The sequence below is a fragment of the Rhinatrema bivittatum genome, chromosome 8 (genome assembly GCF_901001135.1).
Source record: "Rhinatrema bivittatum chromosome 8, aRhiBiv1.1, whole genome shotgun sequence".
Classification (NCBI taxonomy): Eukaryota; Metazoa; Chordata; class Amphibia; order Gymnophiona; family Rhinatrematidae; genus Rhinatrema; species Rhinatrema bivittatum.
The window spans coordinates 263217706-263242438 of NC_042622.1; the positions used below are offsets into that span (position 1 = coordinate 263217706).

Below are 24733 nucleotides of genomic sequence, written 5' to 3' on the forward strand. Positions count from 1 at the left end.
CAGTGGAGAGCCCTCTGTTAATACTGAAGGAATTAGTCACCAGAGAATGTCCCTTTTTTATAGATGTTGAAATTCGAATTCTCTGGGACATTGATTCTGTTGGTTTCGTTGGGCCTTTAGTCCTCATTGGAGACATCTCGTGTAATCTTGTTTAGGACTACATATATCGCTGCAGCCATGTGAGCTAACAATATCATTATTTAACATACCGAAGCATACCTCTGATGTCTGAGAGAGACATAGGGAGCGTGGAGTTTGTGCTCTGTCCAGCGGAAGAAAGACTCTGGAAAAGGGGGTGTGAATCCTTGCTCCAATGAATTGAAGATCTTGAGAAGGATGAAGTTGTGATTTCTCGTAATTTGATCCATCCCAGATTTTCCAGACAATTGTTTCCTCCAAATGATTCTGTAGTGTGAACATTCGAGGAGACAATTAGCCAAAGCGTCTAAGTAGGGAAAAATTTTTATTCCCTTCCTGCGCAAGTGTGCCACAACAGGACATTTCGTGAAGACTCTCTGGGTAGAGGAGAGCCCAAACGGGAGTACTTTGTCCTGGTAGTGTTGATTCCCAACTTGGAAACATAAGTAATGCTAGAATTTTCTGTGGATTGGAATGTACATATATAAATCCTTTAGGTCTAGGGAACACATCCAATCGTTGGCTTGCAGAAATGGGAGGGCCGTCTTTAGTGAGGTCATTTTGAATTTTTTCTGCGTGAGATGTTTGCGTGAACGCAAATCTAGAATGGGTCGAACTCCTGACTTTTTGGGAATGAGGAAGTATTGGGAGTGATTCCCTTTTCCCCTCTAAGAGGGGGACAGTTTTGGATCACTTTCTGTGGAAGAAGCATATTCACTTCCTGAAGAAGAAAGGGATTTTGCATTTGAGATGTTCTGGGTTGTATGCGATGTGGTAATTTTGGGAAACATTTGAAGTGTAGTTTGTAGCCCTATGAAACTTATATCTATTACCCACTGATGATCTGTGGTAATTGCGGACCATTCTTGAAGAAAATAGGAAATTCTGCCCCCTGTCTGGTGGCGGGTGGTCTTAGTCTGTTTTGGTTGAGGCTGAGCTGGTTGAAGTTTTTGCTGCCCCTGAGTTCTCTGCTGAGGTCTTTGTGTTGGTTGCTGAGCTTGAGGTTTTGGTTAAGGCGGTTGTCTATAATTTTGATAGTATGGCTGATACCAGTTCGGTCTTCTATAGCAGTGGTTCTCAACCTTTTTTTGGCCGGGACACACATGCGTGACACACTGAACATGTGACCATCACGGGGCTAAATGTAAACATGCATTCTGCATTCACAGGAATCCCCTCAACCCCCAGCAATGAGTGCAGAGCAGATCTAGGACATTACCCTGTACAACTCGCCATACAAAAAAGATATTCTGGTTCTGATGACATCCCAGTAAAAGCAAAACAAACTCCTTTTACTACCAGGCAAAACAGCCTTCCTTATGAAAAGTCAGTAATTTACCACTAATGCATATCCTGTTGAGAAAACACACAAATAAGATTGATCCAAATGCCTACATGCTTGTTAAATACCTCACCTCCGGTCACACACCCTTCCCAAAGTACAGCAAAACCACAAATTATAAATGAGAGAAACTGGAATGGAAAACCAAAAAAGCCACTCTGCATGCAGTGCAAACCTGGAGAAATGGAAAGAGAAATATAGCACCTAACAGACTCTCAGGATTTGCGATAATGCACACAAACTAACCCGCACAAAGTTACACCTGTATTATGGAACACACTAAAACAGATGTACCTACGAATGTTGGTTAAAAAACCAAAAAACCCTTTAAATAAATAAAGTTACAATCCTATCTAAGAAAATACAACTATTAAACCAGGCCCTAAACACGAATACATTTCCTATTGGGAAAACAGAATAAGCCAAGCTGCTATAGAGCCCCACACAGAAATAATTGTAAAGCTATACTAAAAATGTTACAAAACAGCTGCTGAACAGAATAATATCCAACAATTAAAAACTCATAAAAATTATTAAAACATGTCCAAATATCAATAAAATATTTCAAAACAGCAGACATCGCATAATACCCAATAATTTAAAATGGCAGTCAATCAAGAAAAATTTAAAAAGCCACCTTTACAAACCCTCTCCAGCAACTCACCTACTCCTTTCCCTTCCAGAAGCAGCAAGGGCTGCTGAAGCTCTGTCCTCTTCCTTAGCGCCCACAACCAGTCACTCACTCACACATACCCCCAATTAGACTCCATGACCAGTCTTGGTCTCTCTCACACCAGTCATCTTCCTGATCAGTCTCTCTCTCAATCACACTCATGGTCTCTCTTTTTATATACAAGCTCTCAATCACACACAAATGCTTTCGCACCCATTCACACAAGCTCTCACCCAGGCATCCATACACACCAGCTTGCACCAAAAACATATTTCTTCACTGCAGGGATGGGCTCCAGTTCCACCGCGGCTTTACTCTGGCGGGCCTTCTTTTTGCGCCACTACAGGAATGGGTTCCCGTGGCAGCCTTGCTGGGTCGGGTTTCCTCTTCGCCGCCATGGTCTCATGGCAGCCTTGCTTCGTCGGAGTTCATCACTTCTATTCCTCCCACCCCACCCTCGGGCATTCTGATGCCTGCCTCAACGGCCAATCAAAGGCTTCCTCCCTTCTTCCTACTCCCACTAGTAGGTAGAAGGGAGGAGGTTTCCGATTGGCCTGTGCGGGGGCAGGCAGAATGAAGGAGGCTTCCCATTGGGCAATGCGGGGTAGGAAAAAGGGAGAAGGGAAGTGCAACTGGCAATGGGACACCAGGAGACGCGATACACCTACCGGTGTCTGGCGACACACTGGTTGAGAAGCGCTGTTCTATAGTAACCTTTTTGTATTGGCTGTAATATTGTCTGGGCATACTTTGCATGTCCAAGGAGATGTTAAAAGATTGGACTGCTAAATTTTTTTTCTTTTATTTGGGATACTGTCTTGAGTTTTTCACCAGAGAGATTGTCCGGTCATGGACATCTTCTCGTATGCTACTTGCATGTAGCCAAGCTAGCCTTCTAGCTGATATGGAGATTCCCGATCTGGCGGATGTATCAAAAGCTTCATATGCTGTTCTTAGATGATGTCATGAACCTTCTTGTAAGTCCTGAAATGGCAGTGGGGAAAGACGCATCTCCTTGTGAAGTTGCGAAGAATGGCTTCAGTTGTTGGGCACATTCATATAAATATTGGGCTATATATGACTTCTGTTGGTGGATACGGGAACTGAGCATGGAATTTTGGTAGACTTTGCGTCCAAATTCGTCCAAGAGTTTTTCCCTGATGGAGTGTTTGAATATAGTTTGGTTTTCATCGCTGACTTTACTACAGTCGAGTTGTGCGGAATCTGAACATTAGTAAGTTGTTTGTTTTTGTTTTTTTTTTTTTTTGCATCTTGTATTTGATCCAACTTCTGGAAGCTGGAGATACTAGATATGGTGTGTCCCAGGTTTTATCCATAAGAGCTTCCAAAATTTGGTGAGAAGGAAGAGCAGTTGGTTCAGCTGGAACATCTAATATCTGTAAGAATCCCAAAACCTCAGTTCTGGGGTCAGAGTTTCTGGCTTTCTATTTTTAAGGCGGAACCCAATTTTTCTAGGAATTTCAAGTAAGATAGATCTTCTGGTGGTGAGGATGGTTGTAGTTTTATCTTCTGGTGGATCAGAAGGGATTCCAGTAGAACTGCTTGGGGATGATAAAGGAGAATTCACTGGCAGAGTTTCATGTTGTGGAGAGGCTGGAGGTGAAACCGAGCCTTGTGGTGTTGGTTCCTTCAGTGGTGAAGAAGGGGATCTATGTATTGATGGAATCTTGTACTTCCCAGAATGTTGTGACAGCAAGTTTTGGAAAAAAGTTTGAAGAATAGTTGTGATTTGAGACATCGTTTCCTGGGCAGATATTTTTTGAGATGGAACTTTTGTACTCCCTGCCTTGTGCAGTTTTTTTTGTTTGGAGTTTTAATTGTTTTGTTCTGTTGTCCTGCTGGGAAGTTGGTCTTTTTCTGGAATGGATAGGGAGATTGTTGGAAGAGCATGTAATCTCTGATGAATCCCAGCTCCCTGGGGAGTCTCTAGGTCTGTCAGAGAATTGAAGTATGGATATGAGACTGATATCTTTTCTGAGGGGAGGCAGAATGTGGATCTTCCAAGTGATTTACAGAGACATCCCCAGAAGGTGGTAATAGGTGTTTGGTTTTCCTAGAACAGTGGTCCCCAATCCTGTCCTGGGGTCCCTTGGTGCTTAGCTCGCGGGGACATCTTACCACAGTCTTTGCAGATAGCCTGGTTGTGGTCGGGACCGAGACATAAGTAACAATAGTTATGTCCATCGGTCACTGACATTATTTTTCTGCATTGGCAATATCTGAAACTGGGACTCTTCGGCATGATGTCTCTGCTGCTCTTTTCTTCCTTTTTTTTTTTTTTTGAGGAGACTGAAGAGTGCTTCTACGTGTCCGTGATGCATCACAGAAAAACAGAACTGAGAAGATGGGCTCAGAGCATGGAAACAGCAGTGCAGGCGCAGTACAAAAGCGCTTCGAGCCAGGAGAGTAAAGCTCTGCCTCGTGACGAGACGGATGACATCACCCATGCTGCATGGCTAAATGAACATGCTTATCGATTTGAAAATAAAATATACCTTATGGCAAAAGAGTGACTGAGCACAGAGTACACACTCAGATGATTTTACTGATAAGGCATTATAATTTCTTCACATCTCTAAAACCAATAACTGGGTTTCACAGTTGTCAAATTATTTCTATGACTAGCTATTTAACTTAAACAATCCAAGTGGCTATATGTAAATTTGTTCTCGCTCTGTATGCAAATATTTCTGAGTTTGTAGCTAGGCTGAAGTGTCAGCACAGCCTTGGTTTATTCTAAACATTAACGCTGCAACACTGAGCTTACTCTGCATTCAGGCAAGCCAATCCACACCAGTGAGTTTATGCACTCCTACTAGCAGATGGAAACGGAGTAAAGTTGATGTTAACTGACATATAGCCCTGCCCCGACATCAACCTGCCAGTATTTGCCGTCTCCAGCAGATGACGGACATGCGTCTCCATTGTGGGGCTTGCTTGTGGCTTAAAAAAAAAAAGAAGATTCAGACGCATTGCTTGAGTGCCTGAGGTGATACCCGTTTTAGTTGAGCGCTTTGCTGGGAAACCTGGCCAGGCGTAGATGTGAAAAAAAAGGGGGGGGGGGAGCGGAAAAGAGGATGTGTGCTCAGCAGTGAAGACTTGTGCCTTCTACTCTCTATCCAGTGACCTGATTGTGCTCTCGGCCAGGACAAAGCGCTGCTATCTGTGAGCTTCCAGTTGCAGTGGAGGTTATAAGTGGATCATCTCAGGAAAGAGGTTTCCTGGGGGATTCCGGACTGGTTAGTGCTCATGACAGATAATGAGCTTTCCCTGTACGTACCCGGATCAGTCCAGACACCTGGGTTGTGACTCCGCACCAGCAAATGGAGACAGAGCATGTTCAGGTCTAGCCATTGAGCAGGTTGTATGCCTACACGCTATGGCCAATGATAGGCAGGATCATTCAAAAGATTGAGCCCGATCACAACTGTACTTCTGGTAGCTCCGGATTGCCCTGGAGGCAGTGGTATGCCAATCTTCAGAGACTTTTGGTGGATGGTCCTCTCAGACTGACACCCAGGATGCTTCTGTTGAATCAGGGACCCATACTACATGATGATCTAGGTCTATCTTGTCTTACAGTTTGGCCCTCCAGGTCTATTACAGGAACACCGGTATATAAAAATTAAAAATATTTTGTTTTATGGTTTGGCCCTTGAGAGTGCTCAATTGCTGAAGCATGATGATTCTTCGCTGGTGACTTCCACTTTGCTCCAGGCTAGGAAGTTTTCTACTTGTCTAGCTTTCTTAGCATACAGACAGGTGGATTCAAAACCAGTGGGTTATGTGCCTCTATCAGGAGATGGAGCAAAGCTGACATAGTATATATACCCCTGCACTAACAGCCTGCTAGTATTCTCCAGCAGATAGTGAATGTGCATCTCCCTACTGGGGATTGCTTTAAAAAATTTTGAAGGAGAAAAGAAGGAAAATTATTCACCCTGCTCTCCTGTGGTGATAACCTATGGTCCCTCCCTCAGTCGAGAAATCCTATGGTGATATCTTTGGATTCCTCCCTCAAACGAATGCTTTGGTCTGTAGCTGCTTTTCAGTCGGCATGGATTTAGCTGTAAAAAAAAAAAAAAAAATAAAACTGAAAGGCTGGCGGGTGCAAGAAACCAAGTGTGGCAGTGAGGTTCTTGCCTGCTCCCCCCACAGCAGGAGACCAACCTTGTACTTAACGGATAGGCTGAGAGAAGGGGAGTTAAGTAGGGATTCCTACCACCTCTGGTCTCCGTTCTTATCCGATGTTTGTTCCTGCCTTAGGGGAGCTTAGGGGCTGTGGGCAGTTTGGCGGGTTGTGCAGCTTTTTTGGCTAGGCCCTGCTCTCAGGCTTGTTTGCCATGTGGTAGGCCGCGGTTGCATTTTCACTTGGTTATTCTCGCGCATTAGACTGCCCTCTTCCGTTTGATTCGTGCTTGTGGTGTGCATCCAGTTTGGGTGCCTAATTGGATGCATAGGGGCACCTGCCTGGATGCTTAGTTGTGTGTGTAAATATCTGAGCCTCTCGGTGGGAGCTCCATTTTGTGCGCTTATCGGGGAACCGGGTTATTTCATAGAGATTTTACTGGCTCTGGTTTCCTAGACACTGAGGATGCTGGGAGTGCCCAGGGCTGAATCCATGTCCTAGCCAAAGAAAGATCCCATTTTCATTTCTTTGCATAAAGCCTCATTTTTCTTCTGTATTCTGGAGGCCATTCACAAATTAATTGATCTTGCACAGGGCACCCCGGAAACTAATTTTAAGGGGGGATGAGTCTTGGAATGACTGTACCCCCTTCATCCAGTTGCGAGAAATCAATTGCGTTTTCCAAAGATGGTACAATTACCAAGCGAACAACTATTTCTGTAGAAGGGGGGAGTGGCCTTGAAGGATGCACAGGATAGGAAAATTGAGTCTATTCTTAAGCAGGCCTTTCAAGTAGTGGCAATGAATTTGCAGATAGCTTCCTGTTGGTCCCTGGTGGCTCGCTCTTGTTTACTTCCCTCTTGAGTGGTCTATGAATCTGGTGTGAATTCCAGGACAGTGATGGAACCAGCAGCTGCCTTTTTGGAAGATGTGGGCTGTGATTTGGTCCATACTTCAGCCAGAAGGGGGGGTGGCTTCGGTAATAGTGGCCAAGCATCCACTATGGCTTAAAATTGGTCGACCGATGCAATTTCAAAGTCTAACCTTATGAAATTGCCCTTTAAAGGTTCACTCTTGTTTGGGAACAAGCTGGAAAAAAAAAAGGCTAAAAAGTGGCATCGGTCCCAGGTTCCTCAGTTACCAGAAAAGACACCATGCTTCTCTAGCATAAGAGGTTATACTAGGGGTTTCAAATGTGTTTTGACCTTACAGAGGAACGACCTTTTAGAGGGCTTGAGCTTTGGGTAGGTCTCAGTCCTTTGGGAGCAGGAGATAGGGGGAGTCGCCTTTTTTTTTTTATTTATATGAGAGGTTGGTCGAGATCACATCAGACCAGTGGGTTCTGGAGGTGATGATAGATGGCTGTTCTCTGGAGTTTAGCAGCGTTCCCTGGGATGTTTTCATAGTGATTCCCTGTAACTGAAGAGAGAGGCAGTGAAGTGTACATTGTCATAAAAAAAAAAATGCAGGTTGATATTTCATTTATTCCGTTGTACCCAAGAAGGAGGGCTCTCCGCACCATCCTAGATCTCAAGGGGGTCAACCGTAAAATTGCGGGTGATTCTTTTGTATGGAAACCTTCACTCCATGATCATGGTAGTACGGTTTGGTGTTTCTGAAATCTCTGGACTTATCAGAGGCATGCCTTCATATTTCCATCCGGCTAGAGCATAAACTATTTTTGTTTCGCAGTTTTGGTATATCATCTGTTTCGAGTGTTGCCTTTTGGTTTGACCACGTGTCCAGAACTTTTCCAAGGTTGTGGTGGGGCTGGCAGCAGAGTTAAGAGAGGATGAGATTCTGGTTCACCCACACTTAGATGATTGGCTGATTTGGGCCAAGAGTCTAGAAGAGAGCCTTCGAGTCTCTAGCAAGGTGATCTCCTTGTTGCAGTAGGTGAACCTGACAAAGAGCAATCTTCAGCCATTCCAGAACTTAGAGTATTTCGGTGTTCGGTTTGACTCAAAGCAGGACAGGGTGTTCCTGTCGGAAGGCAATATTTAGAAGCCGATGGCGCAGGGGCGTCTATTGAAGAACACTAAACGCTCGACAGTGTGTTCTTTTCAGTTACTCGGATTAATGGTGACAACCCTGGAGATGGTGCCGTGGGAGGGCGCACATAACCCCCTTCAGCGTACTCTGCTGGCTCATTGGAGCCCATAGTCTCAGGACTATTCTTCTGATGGAGACCTGCATACAACTGCAGTGGTGGTTACAAGCGGATCATCTAAGAAAGGGGGTTTCCCTAAGATCACCGGACTGGCTAGTAATCACGACAGATACGAGCCTCCAGGCTTGGAGAGCTCGCTGTCAGGAGTTTATAGTGCAAGTGTGCTAGAGTACCGAAGTCTATCTGGAGCATCAATCGACAGGAAGTCTGGCTGTCTGGTTAGCATGTTTGCGATTCGGCGACTGCTTGCAGGGTTGACCGGTCCGGATAGTGTTAGACAATGCAACACAGTGGCTTACATCAATCAGCAGGGAGCATCCACGAGCCAGCAAGTGTCACAGGAAATAGCCCAACTCAATGGAATGGGCAGACGTGCATCTTCAGGAGATCTCAGCCTTGCAAACTGAAGGAAAAGACAATGTAAGAGCAGACTTTCTCAGCAGGCAGTCTGGATCCAGGAGAATGGGAATTGACAAAGGAGGCATTCCAGCTCATAGTGGATCGCTGGGGCCTCCTGTTTCTGGACCTGCAAGCGACTTCTCACAGTACGAAGGTTCCTAACAATTTCAGTCGCAGGAGAGATCAAGTGTCCTTGGGAATTGCTCTCGTGTATGAGTGGCCAAAGGGCAAGCTGCTGTATGCCTTTCCTTGGCCCATGTTGGGCAGAATGATTTGAAGACTTGAGTCACACAGGAATGGTGCTTCTGGTGGCACCAGATTGGACCTTGGGAAGCCTCCCGCCCTGTTCGGGAGTAGTTTTGGTAGATCCCACTGGTTTGGATCCACCTGTCCGTATGCTAAGAGAGGAGACATTACTACTTATTTGATAACTTCCTTTTTCCCGTCGATAGCAGGGCTAAATTAGCCATGCTGTCTGGGAGCATGCACACGACCGGGAGTAGGCGGCGATTTCCTCAGTGAGTCTCAGAGCTTTGACTCTGTGTGGCTGTGTGGTCATCTTCCTGCACGATTCCCTTCTTCTCAGTTTCTTTATTTTTTTTTTCCGCGAGCCAATAGCACGCGGGGGTTTTTTCCTCACAATTTTTCAATATTTTCAATTTTTTGGAGAATTTTTCTCGTCCATCACTGATGGACATAACTACTGCTATATTTGTTTGGAGCCAGACTACGACCAAGCCTCATGTAGAGACTGTGGTCGTAGGTCCCCCAGGTCCCAGTACCAGCATGCTGAAAAAAGGCGCGGCTGAGAACGGCTCGTACGCCCCAACAACTTCGACTCATTCTTTGCTGGGACCGGCGAAGAAAGGAAAAAAGGCGTCTATGAAGAGGGCCTCCTCCCTCGGCCGCATTGATCCAGGCACCGGGCCCAGGTTTGATAACCCATGGAGCCTCAGCGGGACAAAGGAGCCACGGGTGCATCGATCGGGCCACAGGGCCCTGTTCCGGGTCGACCCCACTCTCCGGTGTCTAAAGCGTCGACGCAATCGAAGCATCCAAAAACGCCAATGCACTCCGCACAGCACACCTTGACGCAACAGACTCAATCAACGCACACGAAGTGTTCAGAGCGCACGGCACACAAACACTGGGCACATTTGCACTCTATGCGTGCAGCGCATACCTCGACGCATGATTCACTACCGACGCAACAAGGCCAGGAACGACATCCACTGCTTCCCAAGAAGTCACATAAGGTCAAACACACTCAGCCCCATCTACCCTCTCTGGATGCTCTACCACACCTAAATGTCCACGTGAAGATTCGGATGTGAATGTTGAACTCCTGTCTGACCCTGATTCCCAGTCTTCGAGGGCTGCATCAGTCAGTGGAAGCTCCTTTTTGGATTTGTCCTCTATATCTCACAGCAAAAGATGATCTTCTCAGCTGCAAATACCCCTTCATAAAAGACACAGACGACCTCCGGTTATTCTACCAAGTCCTCAACTCAGATGAACGACTCCACAGGATATTTTGTTGGCAGCACTACCTGCAAGACCTTCCTTGACGCCAGGACAATTACCCCCGCAGCCAGGATCCCTAGCATTCAGAACCATGATGCAGATTTCGCAGGCATTAAGCTCGTCTTTTGAGGTCTGTGAAGTCCGATCCACTGGTGGCGTCTCCTTACCACTCGCCACCTATATCGCCTGCTCCAGCCGACCTTCCATTGCCATCTCCGGCTCTCTCACGCAGCCCGGATTCACAAATCACCTCATCCTACCCGAATTCCTCCATGGGCATGCCTTCTGATCCACTGGAGGGCTTGCCAGAGCCATACTCACCACCGGAAGACCTCTCATATGCTAAATTTATTGAGAAGGTGGGAAATCTTCTGCAGGTGGAGATGGAAAATTCCTGATTCCAGAGCCGAGATGTTAGGAATTCTCAAGATATTCCTGATACCAGAACAAGACAGCCTTACTCCCTCTTTCCGTTCTAGATGGGGTACTACACAAGATGTGGGAACCCCCCCCTTTTCCACCACAGCCGCATCTCGAAAGACAGACTTGAAATACAGGATGAGAAATTCTGCCATTTACGACTCCACTCAACTTCCCCAGAATTCCATTGTGGTTGAGTTTGCGTTGGCAAAGGCGAAGTGCTCTAAGCTCCATGCAAACACACCTCCGGGAAGGGATCACAAATGCAAGGACGATTTTGGCCGAAGTGTACCATTACTTAAGAACATAAGAAATTGCCATGCTGGGTCAGACCAAGGGTCCATCAAGCCCAGCATCCTGTTTCCAACAGAGGCCAAAACCAGGCCACAAGAACCTAGCAATTACCCAAACACTAAGAAGAACCCATGCTACTGATGCAATTAATAGCAGTGGCTATTCCCTAAGTATAATTAATAGCCATTAATGGACTTCTTCTCCAAGAACTTATCCAAATCTTTTTTTGAACCCAGCTACACTAACTGCACTAACCACATCCTCTGGCAACAAATTCCAGAGCTTTATTGTGTGTTGAGTGAGAGAATTTTCTCCAATTAGTCTTAAATGTGCTACTTGCTAACTTCATGGAATGCCCCCTAGTCCTATTATTCGAAAGTGTAAATAACAGTCACATTCAACAACATTATACACTAAAATATAGCATCATCAGTTTTATATAACACTATGAGTGTCTCCAAAAATTGCGCCCTGTTTGTCTGGCTGAGGATAACACCTTGCCGCAAGCCTTCCTGGACATAGTAAGTGGAGACCTTCTTCGGTCAGCCCCATCCTAGATTTACAAAACCTCAACAAACATATCCAGAATGAAAAGTTAGATGACCTCTCTCAAGAACATCTTACCTCTATTGCAGCCCAACGATTGGCTATGCTTCATCGACCTGAAGATGCGTACTCCCATATACCCGTGCACCCCTCTTTGTGGCGCTACCTTTGTTTTCAAATTCAGAACACGCACTATCAATACAAGGTTCTACCGTTTGGCCTGTCCTCAGCCCCAAGAGCATTCACGAAATGTTTAGCAGTGGTGGTGGCTCATCTCAGGCAGCTATCGATCCAAATATTTCCTTATCTGGACAACTGGTTGCTAGTGGCATCGGATCAGAATACGCTACGAGCACACATGGTGCGCACCATCAATTGTCTCCAAACACTGGGGTTTCTAATAAATTTCGAGAAATCACACCTACAACCTATGCAGATCCTGCATTTCATAAGAGCTCTCATCAATACAGTGGGAAGATAGAGCCTACCTTCCACAAGACAGGAAGCAAACTCTCTCCTGCCTAGCGCACACATTATGCAACTCGTGCATCGGCATGCCAAATTCTTCAGCTGTTGGGTCATATGGCGGCAGCTATCCATGTAGTTCCCCACACAAGACTACACATGCGCCGATTACAATGGGGCTTAAAAACTCTATGGTCACAGTTCCTGCAGCCCCTCACCTCCAGAGTTCAACTCACCAAACCAATGAAAGCAGATATTCAGTGGTGGCTCTCTCCCACCAACCTATCTTCAGGAATTCCCTTCCGAATGCCTCTTATCAACTAATGCTCATGACGGATGCCTCCAGAAAAGGTTGAGGAGCCCATCTCGCCGATCTCAAAACTCAGGGATTTTAGTCTCCCCAAGAATCCACGTACCAGATCAATCTGGAATTATGCACAATCTGGAGGGCATGTCAGACCTCTTCTCAGGTCTGAGGAAAATGTCTCTTGGTGTACAGAGACAACCAAATCGCCATGTTTTACATAAACAAGGAGGGTCCGGTTCATGGACACTGTGTCGAGAAGCACTTTGAATACTCCATTGGACGATAGCAGCTGGGATATCCCTCCAAGCTATTTACCTACCAGGTCTAGACAACAAAACGGCAGATCGCCTAAGCAGGGTTTTTCACCCACACAAATGGACTTTAAATCGAGAAGTCGCCCACAATATGTTCCAATAGTGGACCTTCCCAACAATTGACCTCTTCGCCATGGAGAGCAATCGCCAAGCACAGGTATTTTGCTCCATCTACCCCAGCAATTTTCGGTACGCTCCAGATGCCTTCCTTAGTCCATGGACGGGAGGTTTACTATACGCCTACCCTCCCATTCTGCTAATATCAAGGACAATTCAGAAATCTATTCAAGACATAGCGGACATGATCCTCATAGCTCCAGCATGGCCGAGACAACCATGGTATACATATCTCATGCGACTTTCCATACGCCCTTCGATTGTCCCCTGGAAAACCATCCCCCCTCCATCTGACGGCATGGAGATTGAAAGGCAAATATTAAACCACCTCTGCCTACCTTCGCAGGTAGAAGATATCCTTATTGCATCCAGGAAACCTTCAACCAGACGTAACTATGCTGGCAAATGGCATCGCTATGAGATGTGGTATAAGCCACGGAACTTAGATCTATTCTCCTCTACCGCCATCCAACTGCTGGAGTATCTTCACACTCTTTACCAAGTGGATCTGGCTACCACATCAGTTCGGGTGCATATCAGCGCTATTGCAGCCTTTCATCACTCTCTCATAATGGCCTTCCTATTTCTAACCATCCTTTGATCTCCAGATTCATGAGGTGTGCTCCACCTCCAACCGCCGGTGACAGCCACCTGTACCATGGGATCTGAACATTGTCTTGGAGCAGCTAATGATGCCTCCCTTTGAACCCTTAGACACAAGCCACATTAAATATCTGACATGGAAAACAGTATTCCTGGTGGCCATCACATCAGCTAGGAGAGTAAGTGAATTACAAGCCTTAGTTCACTACTCTCCTTACTTGGAATTTTACCCTTCGTCCTCATCTCACCTTCCTTCCCAAGGTGGTCTCCGCCTTTCATCTCTATCAAACCATTACTCTGCCCATCTTCATGCCAAAGCCTCATCACAATGAATGAGAAAAACTTCTCCACTTGCTGGACCGTAAACGGGCTCTGGCTTACTATAAACAAAGAACTCAATCTCCTCAGCTCTTTTTTTCCTTTAATCCAAATGATCCTGGTCAACCCATCTCTAGGAGAACCATCACCAGTTGGTTATCACAATGTATTCAGTTTAGTTATAACAAACTGACAATCAAACTTTACAAGAAGCCTCAGGCGCACCAAATACGCGCCACCGCAGCATCAGTTGCCCACTTGAACAAGCTTCCATTACTCGATATCTGTAAAGTGGCAACTTGGGCCTCCATCCATACCTTCATGTCACACTATTGTCTACAACAGCAAGGACCTCTGATGCAGTGCTGGGCACAGCAGTCTTGTCGACTCTTCAAAAGATGAGACTGTCGATTCCTCTAAGGGTTGGTGTCCTGACCTTCAAGGACATTCCAAATGGACACAACCCAGGAGCTTGGACTCCCAGACAGCATAATTTAGCCCTGCTACTGATGGAAAAAAGCAAGTTTGCTTACCGTGCGTAAACGGTGTTTCAGTAGATAGCTATGCAATCCCTGCCTCCTCCCTAGACAGTCCACGAAAGACACTTAATTATTACTTCTCACTTGGCTAGAAAGAGACTGAGGAGAAGGGAATCGCGTGGGAAGACGACCGCGCAGCCGGACAGAGTCAAAGCTCTGTGACTCGCTGAGGAAAACTCTGCCTATTCCCGGTTGTGTGCACGCTCCCGGACAGCATGGCTAATTCATCCTGCTATCTATAGAAACACTGTTTACGGTAAGCAAACTTGCTTTTCGATAAGGACAGGTGGATCCACATACCTGCCCTTGGCTGCCAGATGGTTGTGCTCTTGGCCTGAGTGGCTATATGTTCCAAGGGTTACTGGTAAGTGGTACTCCAATTCCTAGAGTAGTGTTATTACATTTTGTCTGAACTCTGTGTTTTCCTGTTGGCTGAGTGCTGGAATGGCTATCTGTTAAAAAAAAAATACTTTATTTTGTTTGTCCACAGTTGGCTTTTGCAGAGAATACTGCTTTGCTTTGCTTTGACCCCCATCTACTGGTAGAAGTGCTTAACCCTCTGGCTTTTGATCCCCCCTGTCCCTATTAAAGAAAAGGAAATAATCAGGTAAGTAGTAATTTCTCCTTATGTTAGTTTGGAGAGTGTTAGAGAGCTGGTGTGGGGAGAGATGTTCTCATCCTCTCAAAACTGAAATTCTTCTGATATTGGGCTTCCATAAAGGTTTGGCCCTTAACACTCTGAAGGTGCAGGTAGCAGCTCTTGCTTGATATAGGGGGCGAGTAAATGAGGGAGCATTGTCTTCCCATCCTGATGTGTCCAGGTTTTTTAAAGGAGTTAAGCCATATACATCCTCTTGTGACTACCGGTGCATCTTTGGCACCTTTAATCTGGTCTTGGCGGGTCTCTCTTTGCTGTTGCTCATCTTGAAAACAGTTTTTCTCGTAGTAATCTATTCAGCATGACGGGTCTCTGAGCTGCAAGCTTTCTTGCTGTGAGCCATGACTCTGGGGGGTGGTACTGCTTAGAATGGTACCTTCCTTTTTGCCAAATGTTGTTTCGGAGTTTCATTTTAATCTGACTTATTTTCCTGTCCACACTGGACAGGGATAGTGATGAGCGGGATTAGCGTCTGATCATGTCTGTACCCATGTTGGAGATAAACTGGGTCTGGCCACACAGGAAACTATTGCCTGTTAAGTAAAAGAAGTCATCGCAGATGTCCCCTTGCCTAAACAGGTTAGAGCACATTCCACAAGGCTCAGGTGGTATCGTGGGCAGAGCTTCGGTTTGTTTCCTTTCGAGATTTGCTGAGCAGCGACATGATCCTCCTTTTTACACGACGTTCAAGCATTACTGCTTGGATGTTCGGGGCCAGGATGATGTAGCCTTTGCACGTGTGGTGTTGATGGGACCACGGACAGTCTCCCTCCCTTTTTGTGAGTAGCTTTGGTACATCCCACATGTGGATTGGCCTGCCTGAGTACAGAGGAAGGAGAAATTACTACTTAGCTGATGATATACTTTCCTTTAAGAAAGGTAGACCAATCCACAACCTGCCAATGGGCTGCCTATTTGCTTTTAGTTCATCCCTTAGGTCGAGTGACATAGTGTGTCATTCGTTTGGTAAGCGCCATATCCAGTTCCTAAGATTTTAGTGCATGTTAATTCTTTTAACGGAGCTCAGTGTTTTTCTATTGATTGGAATCATGAGTGGTTGACTGTTAATAGTAATGTTCAAATATAATCAGTTTGTCCACAATTTGATTTTTCCAGAGAATTCTGGTGGGCTGTTGTTGGGGCAGGGCATCAGCATGACATCAGTGAGTCAGCTTTACTCAGTCTCCATCTGCTGTAGAGGTGCATAACCAACTTGTGTGGATTGGTCTCCCTTCCTTAGAGGAAAGGAAATTCAGTTCTGTACATACCTGGATCAGTGCAGACCAGTGGGTTATGCACGCCCACCAGCAGATGGAGGCAGAGAAACAAAACTTTGAGGCACTGCTATATATACCAAGTGTGCCAGCTCCTCAGTATTTCTCTTATCTCCAGCAGATGATGGTAGTGCCTGCCTGTAGCTCTGACTGAGTTGCTTGGAGTTTGGGATTTGCTCCCTGAGGTTCCAGGTTCTGTTTTTGGGCCATCCCTTGGGTTGAGCCGGGCGAACAGGGGGGTTGGATACCCCTGGCAGTGTTAGCCCAAGCATTCCGGGACCCCTGATAGCGTTAGCCCAAGCGTTCTGGGGCCCCTGATAGCCAGGGGACTAGCTTCCTAATCGGTCCCGAGGCAGCCCCTCCTGGTTGCTGCTGGCTCAAGAAAGTATCCCCTTGGGGAGTCCTTTTATTTAGCTGTCTTTCCTGATTGCTCAGAGCTCCCCCCCCCTGCACAGCCCCTGTACCCCAAAGGTACAGGGGCTGTGCGGGGGGGGGGGGGAACAAGTGGCGATTTTGGTGTGGGTGCTGATTTTCCTTCCCCAGCGTGGAGTGGTGACTTTCAGAGTGTGGAGGCTCAACGGGCCGAGCTATTTTTTTGCACAAGTGCTGTTTTCCTTTGATTTTTCCCGTGCGTCTGCTCGGTGGGAGTGGCTATTTTTGGTGGGGGTAGGGGGTCTCTTGGGATTGAGTTGCAGCTGCTTAGATGGCAGAAAAACCATGTGTGGAGGCCTACAGGGCCTATGGCACCTGGTCTGCCTTATTGGATCCCTTTCTCTACGCACAGCTTGTGCATGGGGGGGGGCCTCCATTAAGGGGCACAAGCCCAAGAAGGCTTCTCGCCAGGCAGCTTCTGGGGCTGGGACCAAGGGCAAGGCTCCTGCTTCCTCCAGTTCAGTGTCCAGAAAGGGGCCCCAGGACATTACTTCCCCCCCCCCCCCCCCCCCCCCCCCCCCACTTCCTCCCATGGTGCGGGAGCCCAAGCAGGGGAGTGAAGGGGGCACAGAATCTGACTCTAGAAGCGCTGAGGCGCTTGCGGGCCTGGGAGGTTTTCCCCCGAGTTCAATCTTCTGATGCATGTGGATTTTTTGACTAGGAAGTCAGCAAAAGGGAAACCTCTGGAGAAGAATTTGGGTTCCTCAAAATGGTCTAGGCCGTGTGGCGACTCTCGGGGCCCGTGTGCAGGTTTGAACCGCAGGTATCTGGATGTCTCTGATGACCCGTAGGGAACAAGATGAGAACCAGTCCCCGGTGTGGTTCGTTTGTTTAAGAAGGAAGAACTGCGACCCCTTTCTCCCCCAGGTTTTGGAGTAATCGGGGTGAAGTTAACTCAGAAGGAGTCAGTGCAGGTGTCAACCTGGTCTTGGATGGTTTCCAAGGCCGCTCGGCGCCTTTCCTATTCCTAAGAAAATCCAGCAGTTAATCAGCCGGGAGTGGGACTTCCCCCGATGCAGGTCTGAAGGTCGGATGGGCTATGGCGAAGCTGTACCCTGTGTTGACAGCATTTGGAGCGCCTTAAGACACCTAAGGTGGATGCGGCTATTTTGGCAATCACTAAGACGACCAGCAATCCGGTGGCAGGGGCTGCTGCTCTTAAGGATGTGCAGGACCGCAAGTTGGAGATTCAATTCAAGGATCTGTTTGAGGTTTCTTTGTCTTCGCGCAGCAGTCTGTGAGCATGATGCAGTGCAACTGTTTGGATTCAGAAGCCTCAAGATCCAGCTTCTTCGGGGGGTCCTGACCTCTACCCAGGCGGCCTGCCTGGAGGCCAGGGGTGGCTTATTTGGTGGATGCATTGTATGATCTTGTGCACACAGCAGCTCGGAGTATGCTTTCAGTGGTAATGGCTAGGCAGCTTCTTTGGCATCCAAATCTGTTATGTAATCTCTTCAAAAGGAATCTTCTTTTTAGAGAGGATCTAGACCAGCTTATGAAATCGCTGGGGGAACCCCAAGGGCAACAAGCTGCCTGAGGACAAAAAGCCTTTTTAGAAATCCTTTCTTCCTCGTCCCCGCTTTCGGGATTCTAGGGAGACTTTAACTCGGGAGAGGTGCCCCACTCTGGTTCAAAGCAGTTCTCTGTCCATCAACAGTCCTTTTGGATGGACGGCTGGTGTGCCAGAGGCGGCTCCGGCCAAGGAGCCGGCAGAAGTAAGTCAGCCCAATGAATTCAGTCCCGCCCATTCCTTGTTGGGGGGCAGGTTGTCCCAGTTTTACGAGGAGTGGGCCAAAATCACCTCCGCTGGGTTTTGGAGGTGATAAGGGACAGGTATGCCTTAGAATTTTCACACCCACTCAAGGACTCCTTCCTGGGGTTGTGCTGCACTTCCCCGAAGCAAGCAGGAAGTGGTGGAAGGCACTCTACAAAGTTTAAGCCTGGAAGCTATTCTCCCGGTTCAGCTGGACGAACAAGAGCAGGGAAAGTACTCCATATACTTTGAGGTTCCAAAGAAGGAGGGTACCTTCCATCCCATATTGGACCTGCAGCAGGTAAACTTGAGCTTGCGAATGCTGCAGTTTCAGATGGAAACTCGGAGAATGGTCATTGCGGCAGTCCACAAAGGGGGGTTTCTTGTGTCATTGGATCTCACCAAGGCTTACCTCCACATTCCAATTCGGAGCAATCATCTGAGGTTCAAGGCACTGGGTCAACATTTCTAGTTCTGAGCTCTCCCTTTTGGACTAGAACCGGCTCCACGCACCTTCACGAAGTTGATGGGTAGTAGTGGCGGCAGCCCTATGGAAGGAGGGGGATGTTAATACATCTGCATCTTGACGATTGGCTGATTGGGGCAAAGTCTGAGGAGGCCTGCTCCCGGTCCATACACCTGGTGATGCAAGTTTTGCATTAGCTAGGCTGGGTGGTCAACAGAGCGAAGAGTCATTTGTCCCCCATCACAGTCCCTGGAGTTTCTGGGAGCTCAATTCGACACCCAAATGGGCAAAGTGTACCTCACAACAGATAGGCTGTCCAAATTGCAGCGGCAAGTTACTCGACTGCATATTCAGGCCCCAGGGTCTGGAATTATCTGCATATTCTAGGCTCCATGGCCTCTGTTGGAGCTGGTTCTGTGGGCCTTCGCACATATGCGCCCGTTGCAGAGGGCATTGTTGTCCCGCTGTAATCCAGTGTCAGAGCAGTACCTGCTGCAGTTAATGTTGAAACAGGACAGGTCCAGCCTTGCGTGTGGTGGCTGTCGAAGGCCAATTTGCAGAAAGGAATGGCTCTCGTTATGACCACCCAATCCGGGACTTCAACAGATGCTAGCTTCCAGGGCTAGGGAACAATATGCCTGGGTTGTGCAGCCCAGGGTGTTTGGTTATTAATGGAGCAGATCTGGTCCATCAATCGTCTTGAGATGAGAGCAGTCCGCATGGCTCTGGAAGTGTTTTCTGCCTCTGGCTCAAGGGTGAATGGTCTGCGTGATCTCAGACAATGCGACCATGGTGGTATACATTAACTGGCAAGGAAGAACCAAGAGTCATACTGTGGCTTGAGAAGCTCATCTGCTGTTTGTATGGAACGAGTGTGACCTGGAAGGGATCGCAGCCTCCCATGTGGCAGGATTAGACAGTGTCCAAGCAGATTTCTTAAGTCGCCAACAGCTGGATCCTGGGGAGTGGGATCTGTCCTCAGAGGCCTAGAATCACATTTGTGCCAGATTGGGGGGGGGGGGGGGGGTGTTTCCTCAGCTGGATCTCATGGTGATATGGGCCAACACAGACGAGGTTTTTCAGTCACAGGAAGGAGGTCAGATTGGTGGGGCTAGATGCCCTGGTATGTGGATGGCAGACCAGGATTTTCCTGTACGTTTTCCCCCATGGCCGCTCATAGGTAGAGTTCTGTGGCGCATAGAACACCCGGGCTCCTGGCGGCACCGGAGTGGGCCGCATCTTCCCTGGTTTGCGGATGTGGTTCAGCTTGTGGTGGACGGCCCATTATGTTTGGCCCATCTACCGGGGTTGTTGCATCAAGGTCCCATCTTTTCGGATCAGGATGATCACTTTTATCTCGTAGCTTGGCTTTTGAGAAGCAGCGGTTACACATGAAGGGATATTCGGAGCCAGTAATTTCCACCCTGCTTCAGGCTAGAAGCCCTTCTACTTCAATGGCATACGTCAGGGTGTGGAAGGTGTTTGAGTCCTGGTGTGTGATCAGTTTGGACTGGAGCTGCTGACAGTGTCCTGCATATTTAAGCCTTTCTGCAGCAGGGCTTGGCCAGAGGTATAGCCTATAATTCCCTCTGGGTTCAAGTTTCAGCCTTGAGCTGTCTTGAGGGCCCAGGTGTAGGGCAAGCCTAAGAACATAAGAAAATGCCATACTGGGTCAGATCAAGGGTCCATCAAGCCCAGCATCCTGTTTCCAACAGTGGCCAATCCAGGCCATAAGAACCTGGCAAGTACCCAAACACTAAGTCTATTCCATGTTACCATTGCTAATGGCAGTGGCTATTCTCTAAGTGAACTTAATAGCAGGTAATGGACTTCTCCAAGAACTTATCCAATCCTTTTTGGATAAGTTCTTGGAGGAGAAGCCTCTGGCTGGTCATCCGTTTCCTAAAAGAGGTGTGAAGCATTTGCTCCCTGCAGTCTGTAGGGTGTCCCGATTGGAAGCTTAACCTGGTTATGCAGGCTCTTTGGTGCCTCCTCCTTTGAGCCTTTAGGCTGGGCCACCTTGAAGGATATTATTAGATGGTTTTCCTGGTGGTGATTTGATCTGTTAGGCGAATATCGGAGCTTCAGGCTCTTTCCTGTCAAGACCCTTTCTTGCGTATTTTAACAGATAAGGTTTCCTTGCATACGGTGCTGTCGTCTTTTTTCCGAAAGTGGTTATCTGCCTTCCACGTGAACTAGTCAGTGGAGTTGCCTGTTTTTCTGGATTGATCTTGAGATTCTTCGTCTGGTAGAGATCTATATCTTCTGGATGTACGTCGTGTCCTGCTGTGTTATTTGAAGGTCCCTAATTCTTTTAGGAAGTTGGACCATTTTTTCATACTTTTTGGGGGTCCAAAGAAAGAATAGAGAGCGTCAAAGGCTACTTCGGCCTGGTGGTTGAAAGAGACTATTTGTTCAGCCTACATTGGTAAGGGCTGCACTATTCTGGCTAGCCTGAAAGCACATTCCCCGAGAGCTTGAGCTGCCTCTTGGCTGGCGTGTCAGTTGGTGTCTCCCGAAGAGATATGTAGGGCTTCAGTTTGGTCTTCATTGCATACTTTCATTAAGCACTACCGTTTGGATGTGCGGGCACCGGATGACGTGATTTTTGGTGAAAGCGTATTTAGAGCAGGTCTTTCAGGATCCCGCCTGGTGTAAGGTTGCTTTGGTACATTCACTGGTCTGGACTGATCTGTGTATGTACAGGAAAGGAAAATTGGTTCTTACCTGCTAATTTTCATTCCTGTAATACCACATATCAGTCCAGAGGCCCTCCCTTTGACAGCTGCCGAAAGATTGACACTTCCTGTAGTTAGCCGCTATATATAGAGTTTTTGTCTTCAAATTATAAATGTTGACATGACAGAGCAAACTGGAGCTGGGTACTTTCCAGTTCAAGGGAATCAAACCCCATGGGTTTTTCTGGTTTGCCTAAGTTGGGATTACTTTTTTCTCGAATCTTGGCTTGGGTATAGATCAATACGGAGGAGTTGCATGTGGCACGCTTGGTATACAGCAGTGCCTCAGTCTTTTTTTTTTTTTTTTTTTTTTTCTCTGCCTCCATCTGCTGGTGGGTATGCATAACCCACTGGTCTGGACTGATCTGTGGTATTACAGGAATGAAAGTTAGCAGGTAAGAACCAATTTTCCTTTAAGTAGTAATTTCTCCTTGTGATTCTGGTATGTTGGTTTTAAGACCCTTTTGACTAAGTGGTCATCTGTTTTAGAATTCACCGATAAGAGTTGAATTTTTTGGGCTTAACGCTGCTTGCTGGGGTTAATTGCTTTGGGAAGAAATACTGGTAAGGGAGAAAAAGTCATGCGTCTGGATTGCTCTACTTGTACTAGAGGAAAAAAATTGGGTAAGAAACCTAATTTTACTGTGTCTGTATAAGTCAAAAAGCACTTTCAACTAACCAAGCGAGATCTGAGCTTGCTACTTATAAAAGCAGTTCTGATCTTTTAGATATTGGATGGTCTTGTTTTACAAAACAAAACAAACAAGTGGCTCAGAGATCTGCATTTCACAGCTGATAGGCACAGGTGAGCACTTGCTGATCCAGTGTGACATGGAGTGTGTAGGTATTGGTGCTACATACTTCTATCCTGTGCTGATCCAGTTTTGATGTAGGTACTATGTAGTGCCTGATATTGCTGCCATCTTTCCTATGACACTCCTCCTGCATTTGGAGCATTTGTTTTAATTTGCCTCTCTGTTTCATGTAGCTGACTAAAAATCTTCCAGTGGAGGAAGGCAGTGGTGAAGTCAATCTCTTTCGTGTTGGATGGTCTATTGATTGCTCAGCTCTACAACTAGGTAAAAAGTTAGTTCTTTTTACTATGGTTAAAATAGGAATCATGTGAGACATTATGTGCAATAATTGTGTTGCTATTTTTTTTTATAGGGGAAGATACATTTTCTTATGGCTTTGATGGACGAGGGTTGAAGGTGACAAACAGCCGCTTTGAGGAGTTTGGCCAGGCATTTGGCTTGAACGATGTGATTGGTTGCTTTGCTGTAAGTGGTGCAGATGAACCCAGTATCAGAAGAAATATCCAGGGGAATCAATTGAAAGCTTTCCTGGGTGCTGTGCTTTTCCCTCATGCACTGCGCTCTCTTTCCCACAGAATTTGGAAGGGGATGAGGTGGCACTCTCCTTCTCCAAGAACGGGGAGGACCTGGGCGTGGCGTTCCAGGTCAGTAAGGCTGATCTCGCTGAAAGGGCACTGCTGCCCCATGTGTTGTGCAAGAACTGTGTCATTGAGTTAAACTTTGGCCAGAAGGAGGCACCCTTCTTCCCATCTCCTGAGGATTTCACCTTCATCCACAGTGCCCCAGTGGAGGATCTAGTGCGGACCCCACTCCCACCCAAGACTGCAGAAGAATGTGAGGTATGAGGGACATATTATGTGTCCTGATCTCTCTGAGATGGAACTGGAAAGTGTCTAGCAGTGTACAGTATAGTCTGTCTCTGCTTCTTAACATGAGTACCTGTCTGATTTCCTCCTTCGTGGATGACCAATTTATTTGTTCTTTTATGCAGGTGATATTGATGGTTGGACTTCCGGGTACTGGGAAGACTCATTGGGCCCAGAACCACAATCTGGAGAATCCGGAGAAACGATACAATGTACTGGGGACAGATGCTATCATTCAACAAATGCAGGTAAATATCCTTTTCCTAGTGTGTAGCCAGATGGACTCTGTACCAATGGGTTATGTGCTCCCCTGCTAACAGATGGAGAGGGAGCCAGGTTTCAAAGCTGTCACCCTAGATATATACCCTTGCAGTGACCTCAGCCATTCAGTATCTGTCTCCTAGCAGATGTGGATTTTGCCTTCCCTATCGGGAACACTATTCTTTAGAAGAGGAAATTTTACCTTTAACTTGGAGAAAGATCGAGTCCCGCTCTCTTGCGGTGATATGTAATGGTCCCTCTCTCAGAAGTGTGCCTTGGTCCCATAGCTGGTTCCCGGCGTGAGTTGTGCTGCTAAGGCAGCGGGTGCAGGAAGCTGAGTGAGGTGGTGACTGCCTATGACATCTCCCTCCCCGCAGCCGGAGACCGTCTCTGTACTTGGCTGCTAAGCGCTGAGCCCAGGTAAGTAAAGAAGAACTCCTCTTATTCAGAGAGGTGGAAGGGCTTCAGTAGGTCTTTCCTCCGGTCTCCTTTCTTGGTGTGCCGTACTGACTATGTTCCCGATCCCATTAGGGCAAGGGATGGGGGTTTCAAAGTGGGTTGAGTGGCCCCCCGATGGGCTAGGCCCCGCTTCAGACTCTGTGGGCACTCCACATGGCAGGCCGTGGTGGTGCCATCTTGCGCGTGGTTTGGTGCGGCACCATTTTCCCCCATTAACTGTTGGTACATGCAGTGCGAGCCTGCCCCTTTGTGCCCATAAGTACACACATACATTTGCACACAACCGGATGTTTATACTTACATGCGTCTGTGTGGATTTGTGCGAGCTTGGGTGCTAACCGGCTGAAAGCACGAGCTACAGTTCCCTGTACGTACCCGGATCAGTCAGACTCCTGGGTTTTGCCCCACCTCTAGCAGATGGAGACAGAGCAGTTACCATAACTATGCTCCGCCTATAAGTAGAATGGTGTCACCTACCATCCGGCAGTATTCTTTTGTCTCCAGCAGATGGTGGGGGTGCCAAACCTACAGTATAGGCTGTGTGCTTACTTGGTTATTCTTGTGTTTAATTAGTTTAGGGGGTTTTTTGTCTCTTATTTTCTGGCTTGTTTAAGCTTTATTTAAAAAAAAAAAAAAAAAGCATAAGAAAGCAGCTTGTGGCAGCACATTGGTCCTTAGCCTCCCAGGTGGTT

The 24733-nt window shown here is 47.1% G+C and overlaps 1 protein-coding gene across 1 annotated transcript in view; it reads left to right on the forward strand.

The window, feature by feature from the left end:
* Window positions 1-24733, forward strand: part of HNRNPUL2 (heterogeneous nuclear ribonucleoprotein U like 2) — a 98554-nt gene that overhangs the window by 30563 nt on the left and 43258 nt on the right. The window contains exons 5-8 of the mRNA XM_029614843.1: window positions 22629-22719; window positions 22808-22920; window positions 23031-23294; window positions 23447-23569. Of these exons, the coding sequence (XP_029470703.1) occupies window positions 22629-22719; window positions 22808-22920; window positions 23031-23294; window positions 23447-23569 (591 nt within the window). The remainder of the gene's footprint in view (window positions 1-22628; window positions 22720-22807; window positions 22921-23030; window positions 23295-23446; window positions 23570-24733) is intronic.